The 10,844-nt window shown below is 42.6% G+C and overlaps 1 protein-coding gene across 1 annotated transcript; it reads left to right on the forward strand.

The window, feature by feature from the left end:
* The first annotated feature begins 5,822 nt into the window (after positions 1–5,822).
* Positions 5,823–8,764, forward strand: LOC111965089 (elongator complex protein 6-like). The gene is given in 8 exon segments (XM_070444002.1): positions 5,823–6,318; positions 6,406–6,484; positions 6,715–6,785; positions 6,956–7,084; positions 7,405–7,602; positions 8,305–8,366; positions 8,368–8,481; positions 8,555–8,764. Coding segments are annotated over 8 exon segments (822 nt in total). The 5' UTR covers positions 5,823–6,264; the 3' UTR covers positions 8,670–8,764.
* The last annotated feature ends 2,080 nt before the right edge of the window (positions 8,765–10,844 follow it).

The following is a 10,844-nucleotide window of genomic DNA, read 5'->3' on the forward strand; positions in this document are numbered from 1 at the left end:
TTGTGGAAGAATGGTGTCACATCCTTCTAATAGAGTTCCAGACGTTTGTGGAATCTAAGCCAAGGTGCATTGAAGCTGTTCTGGCTCGTGGTGGCCCAATGCCCTATTAAGGAACTTTATGTTGGCGTTTCAATTCTGTAGAAAACCGTTTTAGGTATAAGTAACCACACAGATGTGTGTCTATGAGCTGGTGTGTGTGTGTGTATAAGTGTAGGGTGGGATACATTACTTTCTAAATGTAATCCGTTACAGTTACTAGTTACCTCCTGTCCAAAATTGTAATCAGTAACATAACTTTTGGATTACCCAAACTCAATAACATAAATCTGATTACTTTCAGTTACTTTTGGATTACTTTCCCCTTAAGAGGCATTAGAAGAGACAAAAAGGATCCATCAAACACATTTTAGTGTGTTATCATAGTGGTCTCTGATTTGTGGTCAGACTCGCCCAGGTGGAACAAACTTAAACTTTCACCTTTTTTCAAGGCTTAATTGAATGTCATTGMGTAAACAGAAAGGTGTCATAATGTATTTGTTTTGCATCCTTTCTGATTTAAAAGCAATCCAAGAAGTAATCATCTAGTTTAAAAAATATATCTGTTATCTGAGTGGAATATATTTCTTATAATGTAACTGATTACCATTACAGTTTTTATTTAATGAGATTACATGTACTGATTACATGTAATCAGTTCCTCCCCAACCCTGTACTGTATGTGTGTGTCTGTGCGTGTGTTCTTACAGGGCGAGGTGACCATCGAGATGGAGCTCTACCGTCCCAAAAACGCCAAGCCAAGGCCCCCCTGCAGTCCCCTGATCCACTATGATGTGTACCTCTACAAGGTGCCCAAAGCCCTGCCCAAAGCACCTGTTGTCAACCGGATAGGGGCCAGGCCCAGGGGTAAGGTACTGAGGTGGGAGGATGACATGTACCCCCCTTCGCAACCCTGTCCTATGTACAGCTCCCTTAGTACACGGTCCTTACCGACCATCGACCCCAGTGGTTATAGGACACGACCACGGACAGCCAAGGTGTGCACTCCCTAAGCCTAGGGTCAAACATCGCCACACCTCTATCTATCACTGTACAGGACTATACTGACATACAGTATACATGCTAAAACAAAGTGTTGCAATGTACTGGAACTGGAGACTGAAAGAATGTACTGACAAACAATGAAATAATACTCATATGGACAGAGTCATACTGAACTTTTTATCCATCGTCAGTGGGTTTTTGGCGAGTTGCAAAACATAAAAGGTGGATTCTTCCATAACTGTGCAGCTGAAATATTCATCAAAAATCCTGGTCTGTATTTCAATAGTCCAAAATGCCTTTCTTTTCTCTTCTCCTTCATCCATTGCGCTGATCTGGGAGAGTAAGCCATTTCATACTATTTAGGTTACTGGTCGCCGTGATTTCATACTACCTCACATCATCTGGTGGATACTATAGTTAGTTACGTAACAGTGGCTGTAAATGCGCTACAAACTTGAACACTGGCAAACGAATGTGACACAACTCAAGTGTGTAGTCTCAGACACAATGAGGATACTTGATTTTAAAACAAACAGTCGCTCGAGCAGCTACCATTGAACATTCTAAAAGGACAAAAATCTTATTTCACCATGGATATATTGAACACATTACAGTGCATTTGGAAAGTATTCAGACTCCTTGACTTTTTCCACATTTTGTTATGTTACAGCCATATTCAAAAATTTATAAAAAACATGTTTTCCCCCTCAATCTACACACAATACCCCATAATGACAAAGAGAAAACAGGTTTTTAGAAATGTTTGCCAATTTCTTAATTATAAATAAACTGAAATACCTTATTTACATAAGTATTCAGACCCTTTGCTATGAGACTCTAAATAAATTGAGCTCAGGTGCATCCTGTTTCCATTGATCATCCAAAAACCGAGCCATGAGGTCGAAGGAATTGTCCGTAGAGCTCCGAGACAGGATTGTGTCGAGGCACAGATTGGGGGAAGGGTACCAAAAAATGTCTGCAGCATTAAAGTTCCCCAAGAACACAGTGGCCTCCATCATAATTAAATGGAAGAAGTTTGGAACCACCAAGATTCTTCCTAGATCTGGCCGCCCGTCCTAACTGAGCAATCRAGGGAGAAGGACCTTGGTTAGGGAGTTGAACAAGAACCCGATGGTCACTCTGACAGAGCTCCAGAGTTAATCTGTAGAGAAGGGAGAACCTTCCAGAAGGACAACCATCTCACCTGCACTCCACCAATCAGGCCTTTATTGGAGAGTGGCCAGACGGAAGCCACTCCTCAGTAAAAGGCACATAACAGCACGCTTGGAGTTTGCCAAAAGTCACCTAAAGGACTCTCAGACCATGAGAAACAAGATTCTCTGGTCTGATGAAACCAAGATTGAACTATTTGGCCTGAATGCCAAGTGTCACATCTGGAGGAAACCTGGCACCATCCCTACGGTGAAGCATGGTGGTGGCAGCAACATGCTGGGGATGTTTTTCAGTGACAGGGACTGGGAGAATAGTCAGGATCGAGGGAAAGATGAACAGAGCAAAGTACAGAGAAATTCTTGATGAAAACTTGCTCCAGAGCGCTCAGGACCTCAGACTGGGGCAAAGGTTTACCTTCCAACAGGACAACGACCCTAAGCACACAGCCAAGACAATATAGGGGTGGTTTCGAGACAAGTCTCTGAATGTCCTTGAGTGGCCCAGACAGAGCCCTGACTTGAACCCGATTGAACATCTCTGGAGAGACCTAAAAATAGCTGTTGCAACGACGCTCCTCATCCAACCTGACTGAACTTGAGAGGATTTGCAGAAAAGAAATGGGAGAAACTCCCCAAATACAGGTGCGCCATGCTTGTAGCGTCATACCCAAGAAGATTCAAGGCTGTAATCGCTGCTAAAGGTGCTTCAACAAAGTACTGAGTAAAGGGTCTGAATACTTATGTAAATGTATATTTCAGTTTTAAACATTTTATAAATGTCAAAAAAATTATAAAAACCTGTTTTTGCTTTGTCATTTTGTGTAGATTGATGAGGAACGTTTAAAAAAAAAAGTAAAGGGGTCTGAATTATTTTCGAATGCACCATAATAACTGTGAAATTATACTCAATGCTTATATTTTTATGATATAAACTAAATAATTGTTTCTATACAATAAAGTAAAACAATTTCTCTGTTAACATGAACTGTTTCTTGTGGGTTTCTGTGTGGCTATCTAAAGATTACTTTTCTATTCATAACCACAGGACCACAGAACGAACACATACGGCATCGGAAGCATATGGAGCAGGGGATCACAGTTTCCCTGCTTCTTTCAGTTCATACAGTCTGTACTTGTGTCATCAAGCCCCAGTGGCCTAATGGATAAGGCACTTTCTTTCTAAGCCATGGATTGTGGGTTTGGGTCAATCTGAGTGGTTTGTAGCAGATTGGCGCAGAGGAAGCGCACTGGGCCCATAACCCAGAGGTCGATAGATCGAAACCTTCCTCAGTTGTCTTTTAGACAAAAAAAAACATAATTTCATGGGCGGATCTTCCATGCTGACGTTCCCACAAGCTTCTTACGTCTGTGAGTTCAAATAATAGGTTTTGTACGATCAAGATTTACAGAACTCAGCCTCCCCTTGCTCAACAAAGCAACACACAACCAGACATTGATTGATTGGTGACAGCTTGTGTCAATTACTGAAAAATTCCTAGAATTTTCTACATGCAGTGACATATGTAGCAATATGTGTAGAATTGCAGGAGATTAGCTTTAAAACAGCAACATTTTCTCTCAGCCTCATGGACAAATGTTAGAATCGCATGAGATTATTTATAAAACTGCACGCCACTGGAGATAATCTTCATCAGTTTTTAGAGATTTTTTTTTGCATTCATGTAATCTAAACAAGCACATAAAGGCTTCATAATTCATAAAGGTCATGTTAACGGACTGATATATATATATTTATAAGATCTCCTAAACCTGTGTTATCCGCATACCTTATTTTCAGCGTTTACCCCAAAACCCCATTCTTTACGCATTCATTTCCCCCATAGGAATGGCTGCCCGAACCAGAGGTATGGCTTGTTAGCAGTTGTTAGAGTAACAAGCACCATGAGCGCTTTAGTCCCAAACCTATTACGGTGTTTTAGGTGCCAAGTTTACGGTCATATTGTAGCAGTGTGTAGGAGGGAGATTCCTAGATGTGAGAAGTGTACAGGAGGGCATGAGACAAAGGAATGTGTAGTTGCAGCCTGGTTTCATAGACTAGACATAACATAGTAACTGMAAATAGGCAACACTCAAATKAGTATGATATGTTATGTTTGTAGGTTTCATAAGACATATGGTTACTTAAGGCAAAAACTAAAGTAGGGTGGTTGGTAGGGGAGGATGGGTATAACGCAAACGTCTAGCAACCCAAAGGTTGCGAGTTTGAATCTCATCACGGACAACTTTAGCATTTTAGCAACTTACTACTTTTTAGCGACTTTGCAACTACTTCGCATGTTAGCTAACCCTTCCCCAAACCCTAACCATTTTAGCTAACCCTTCCCTTAAAGAGGAATAGTAAAAAGTGTAAGTAGTGTGAGCTGAAGACAGGAGGAGAAATGGAAGTGAATGAGGTCGAAGTATCGGAGGTGGTAGGTGTGGTGAAGGTCTCGGAGCCCGAGCCTTGCACCGAGTGTGGTTTCAGGGTGGGTGAAAATAGAGTTGGGTGCTGTTGAATCGGTGAGGGTAACCAGAAGTGGTCTTGTGATAATTGTTTGTATTTCTGCTGGTCAGAGGAAGAAGGCGCTCCGCGTTTAACAAAATGGGGGCAAGAAATGTGAATTGTTTTGCTCTCAAGAAAAGGACGTAATTGAAAAGAGTGATTACTGGGGTAGCAGTAAATGTAAAAGTTGACCAACTGGAGGGGAAGATTGACGGTGTTTGTGATGCTCGTCGTTTGGTACGACACAGACAGGGTGGCAAAACAGAAGTGTCATTGTCTGTTCTTTTGAGTTTTGATGTTGAGTCTTTGCCCGACAAAGTGATGTTAGGATATATAAGTTATCCTGTGGGAGCTTTTGTGCCAAATACATTATGTTGTTACAGGTGTCAAGCTTATGGGTATGTGGCAGCAGTGTGTAGGAGGGAGGTTTCTAGGTGTGAGAAGTGTGCAGAAGGGCATGAGACAAAGGAATGTGTAGCATTGGGGAAAGTAGTGGTATGTGTTAGTTGTATGGGTGCCAATGGGGCTGGGGATCAGAAATGTCCCGTGCGAGAGAGGCAGGTTGAGGTTTCCAGGATTAAAGTAGTGCAGAAGTTGTCATATGCTGAGGCAGTGAAGAAAGGAGAGGAAGATGGGTCAAGGGGGAGGGATCCTGAGAGGAGTGGTGTGAGTAGTTGATCTGTACCAGTACAGAAGGATAGGCCAACAAATTATATACGTTTCAGTAAGATTGGATTTTTAGCATTTGAAGCAATGGCTAAAAACTGTACTGCAGGGATGGAATGTAAGTCGCAGAAAATTGAGGTTGTGGTGGCAGCTGCAGAGAGGTATTTGTGTGTGCGAGACTTGACATCAGAAGAGTTACAGGGTGTGTTAAGTGGTGGTGTCCCATCCTTTCAGGTTGTTGGCATGAGGTAGGACTAAATAGATTTAAATAGTGGAGTAGAGGGATTTTTTTGTGAGTGTAGTGTTAGATGGTAAGGTATTTGTTTATTTTTTCAAAGTATAAGGGAGTTGTACTCCAGTCTAGTAGGTGGCGGTAATGCAACATTTATTGGATGCCAACCGCCGTTAAACCTCATCAAGGAAGAATTCGAAACGCTTTTCACATGCTCAGATTGTCCCTCTCTTTGTGCAGTAGAAACTACGATCATGCACCCATGCTACTTTTTCCCACAACAAACATTCAGAAAATGACATAGCTATGAWTGCGGAATTGTTTTAAACAATGTGGTTATTATTGACAAAAAAAATACTTTGAGCTGTTGGGGTTTGTACTGGATAACGCTAAAATTCGTGTCAACAATCTAGCCAACTTCATAGCCTCCCTCGGCAGTCTGCGCTAACGTTAGCTAAATGTATTTTCCTGGGAGTGTTAAGCGTTCATATATACAGTCATTGGTCAAGTAAGATATCTAGCTAGTTATTAAAGTAATTTATATCAATCGATGTTAGTATTTATCTAGCTAACTAGGTAGCGATAAGATAGCAACTCACCAGAAGACATGCCAAAGATTCGTATGAGATAAGTCGTCATCCCTTCTCAAGATGTTTGCAGAGCTCAACAGTATTCTCAATACTAGTCCCGACAACTTCAAGGCGGTAACCCTAACCTCACCCCTAACCGTTACCAATTTAAATCCATATGCCTAATCCTAACATCTGTGGATTTATGTCTGTTCTCTGCAGKGAGAGTTTATCTTGGTGTCTGACAAACAGACAGACGCGTCCTTCCTCATTCACCATTTCCTCTCCTTTTATTTACGAGGTGAGGATTTATGTGAGTGGACTGATGTCTAGTTGACTGAAACTTGTGCGTAACACCGTGCCCTCTATTATTGCTGTTGATTGTAGTGTTAGGTGAAAAACAATGACAGTCAGTAATAGAGGGAACATATGGGGCCAAGTTGTGTACTACTTTGATGCACTCTCATAAGTGGTCAAAAATTAAATCTGGTGAGGCCAGACGTGCTCAGATTTTTTTTGTGTGATTTACAGTGGGCTGTAAGGTGTGTTTCCTGGGTCTTGTGCAGTCCTTCAGTCACTACAGTGCAATTAGTCAACGGTTGGTGACTATACTTATTCTCCAAAACGTTGGGTTAAACTTTCCCCTAGCCACTCTTATACATACTGTGCAAGTAAATGTGTCTTTACAGTTTTGTTTGGTTTGCTGTTGCTTGGTGGAGATGTATTAACTACATGTTGTATGGGTTCTTTCACTGTGTTCCATGTTAATCAGGGTGTGAGTTTGGCCCAGGCAAGGGAGAAAGGGCAGCTGGTGTTCATAGAGGGACTAAAGGAATCCTTGGGGGTACTGCTTCAGGGGGAGTCCAGCAAAGGAACCCGGGCAGTGGACTTCCTCAGGTACCTGTCTGTAGCGTTGACTCTGATCAAGCCTACTCCTGGACTAAAAAGCATGTTCATTCAGCGCAGAAGCTCCATTGAAAGTGCATTTTGGTCCTAGAATATCGTAGACTTTATCTGGTTCCGGGAATCCGACCTGTATTGTTTGACACACTCATACATCTTTTTTTCTGATGTAATCAAAGCAGTTAATGATAATATGAATCTGAAAATATTTCTTCCCCCTTAATTTATCTCCCCCTCTATGTCCCCTTTCTTTCTTTGTCTCTCATCCCTCGCCCCCTCAATCTTTCTCCATCTCTCTCTGTTCCCCTCCACCGAGACCCCAGTTCTGGCCTGCAGGGTCTATATGACTTTGTGCGGGACAATGTAAGGTTAGCAGTAGGGGGAGGTGGTGAGGAGTGGGGTCCCCCTGTGCTCCTGGTGGATGACCTCAGTGTGGTCCTGAGTCTGGGGGTCAGTGTTGGGGCAGCGCTGGACTTCAGTCATTACTGCAGAGCCACTGTCTGCTCCGAGCTGCAGGTCAGATAATACAGTCTATCACATTTTACAGTTACATTTTAGTCATTTAGCAGACGCTCAGTGCTCAGGTTTTAAATTATTTTGTTTCACCTTTATTTAACCAGGTAGGCTAGTTGAGAACAAGTTCTCATTTTCAACTGCGACCTGGCCAAGATAAAGCAAAACAGTTCGACACATACAACAACAACAACAGAGTTACACATGGAATAAACAAACATACAATCAATAATACAGTAGAAAAATCTATATACAGCATGTGCAAATGAGGTAGGATAAGAGAGGTAAGGCAATAAATAGGCCATGGTGGCAAAGTAATTACAATATAGCAATTAAACACTGGAATGGTACGATGTGCAGAAGATGAATGTGCAAGTTGAGATACTGGGGTGCAAAGGAGCAAGATAAATAAATGAATACAGTATGGGGATGAGGTAGATTGGCTGGGCTATTTACAGGGTTAGGGTGTAGGGTTTGAGCATAGCCTGAAGGTAGAGATGGGCAGTTCTTTTTGCTGCTCTGTAGGCAAGTACCATGATTTTGTAGTGGATGCGAGCTTTGRCTGGAAGCTAGTGGAGTGTGCGGATGAGCGGTGTGACATGGGAGGCGCACGGTATCACAAGCTCACTGTCTCGTTCGTCTGTCTCTGTTCAAATAATCACACACATTCCTCTATCTACTATCCCTTTTCTCTTTGATCTGCAGGGCAGCATGGTGATGTTGGTGCGATGTGAGGCAGAAGAAGAGGAGAGTGATGATGAATGCTCAGTGGCTCCTGAGGGGCCTTATACACCAGTGCAGCCTCACACTCCAAGTACAGGGTCTCCCCACCGGCTACTGCAGGGACATCCACGGACAAGTCAGATGGATTACATTATCTGTGTGAGAGTGGGGAAAAAAGAGAGAAAGAGAACTGTTAAACGCATTAAGCTGAACCGTACTGTGTGTGTTTCAGGTGGAAGCGAGGACAATGTGACAGGCGGCCGACCCAGAAGAAACTCTTCCAATACAAGGTCCACGACAAGGGGGCTTCCTTTTTCGCCAGGGGGACATCCAGTGCAGTCCTTTAAGCCCTCGATGGATCCTTTCTGCCTCCCTTCCCAGTGTCGACCCCCAGTCCCTCACCTCTCAGTCACATGGCTCTCTGAGCTCAACCAGAGAATGATAGAGGCCTCTAGTGGCCAAAAGGCTGTATTAGCATGGGCAGCTATTGGGCCATTGGGCTTCCAACATTTTAAAATAGTCAACCTCATGGAACTTCCAACTTCATTGGCTGATCCCTCCTGGTGACTCTGTTGGAATCATGTCCAACCGGGTCATCAGGAGGGATCAGCCAATCGTGAAGAAGAAAATTGAGATTTTGCCTCTGGAGCTGCCAATGCTGTTATAGAGTTGTAATGGCACAGCTAGAAAGATGAGTCATCTATCTATCTCTATGGGTTCAACACACATGTGGGAGGTTTGCAATTTAGGACAACCAAAGTGCTGAATTATGGTCATGAAACAGGTTGGGATCAGTTTTGAACTGGASATGTGGTATTGAATTGAACATTGGATTTCTGCATTAGAACCAACCCGACACAWGCATTGCAAAGCTGACATAGGAAGCCTGGTTGAATAGGTAATTTCTCAAGCGACATGGGAACTTACCTAACTAGGTTGGACTTGTGTTATACAAAAAAAATAAAAAATAAACAGCACATTTAAGACAAACACCAGTGTATGCGTTTTTGGGCGTTGTTGTTCATGAAGGTAAAWTACTATGGTTTACAGTAATATATCCAGCGCGTGTCGCTATATCCTCATGCTTTTCTGTCTTGGATGAAGTAAAGGGTGAGAGGTCGACAATTCACCCTGCTGCTGAAACACAGTAGTGACATGGTTCTGTTGATGCAGTCAGTTTTTCCAGTTAAATTAGCTAAATCCTAGCTACTAGAATAAGGAGGTTAAGACGGTACACGACTAGCTCCTCGATAGCAGGACCAGCACTATCGACGAAGACACGAGAAAGTTATTCAGCCAGGCAAGTGTAACGTAGTAGCTAGCTAGTCAACTAGCTAACGTTAGCTTAGGTGTGTATTAATTTAGGTAGCTAATTTACTCGATTAGTTAGCAAAGCGACCCATAATCATCTTTAAGMTAGCTAACGAAGTTAGGCGCGTATAACCTAGGTTGAAGATATATTTTTTCGACCTAGGGTAGAACTTCTCTTGGTTTTGCGAGGGGGATGAACGCGGGACTCGCGGTTAGGTGTTTTTGGTGGTAGCAACTAGCCAGCCAAGTTCGCTTAACTAATAGCTATTGACAGACGATGTCACTGGCATTACTCGGCAACGCTAATGTGATTATCTAATTTCTAGCTGCCTGCACTACTATCAGCGTAAGGTCAACAACCCTTCCTTGCTGTCATGGATACGTTGCTGGTGTTGGTTGGCATCATTCAGCAATGTGTTAGCAAGCATTTACCATATCTGCTAACAGTAGAAGCTAGCTAACGACGTTACGCTTGATTCAAGCGTTGAAGCTGATTTTACAACGTTCCATGTTGCATAATTATGGATTAACATTGTTTTTGGTCGTTTCAGGTGTATATGGTAATACGAAAGTAAATTAAAGTTAAGTTGCCCTGTGTTCGTTAACGTTAGCTCGCTAAGTAACGTTAGCACCTGTTAAAGCTAACGCTACTGGTGACTCATTTGACAGCCGACAGCGCGCCCTCGGGAGGCCTGTAAAGTTTGTTCGCATGTGTGAATAAATTGTTTTCTGCCATCTAGTTAATTACTATTCATCTAAGCATTGCGCAAACTTTTACACAATTGATTTGAATGAGATCACGTGTAGGGATATTTACGGCGTTGTATCACCATCACCACCCTTACCTACTGTGTGCACAGACGAGGGTGACTGTGTTTCTGAATTATGTATTAGCACTAGTACTATCTGTTATTGATACCAAATTGTGAAATTAAAATGTAAACTTTTTTTCTATCTGGGGAATTTATATTGTTACAGAGTTGCGCCACACCAGTTGGTTAAAGTTGACCAAATGCAATTTGATTGGTCAACACCTACACATTAAGTAACTGAGTATTTGGGATTTCTCTGCCCATGGAGATTGACCAGGAGGATGTTATTGAGAGGGATGAGGGGCGATTATGTCTTGGGTGGGGAGGGGTGTTTTTTGTCCCACTTAGTGCCATCTGAGCAGCCATAGAGGAGGGAAACGGTGATCGTACAGATACAGT

The sequence above is a fragment of the Salvelinus sp. IW2-2015 genome, linkage group LG6.1 (assembly GCF_002910315.2).
Source record: "Salvelinus sp. IW2-2015 linkage group LG6.1, ASM291031v2, whole genome shotgun sequence".
NCBI classification, from domain to species: Eukaryota; Metazoa; Chordata; class Actinopteri; order Salmoniformes; family Salmonidae; genus Salvelinus; species Salvelinus sp. IW2-2015.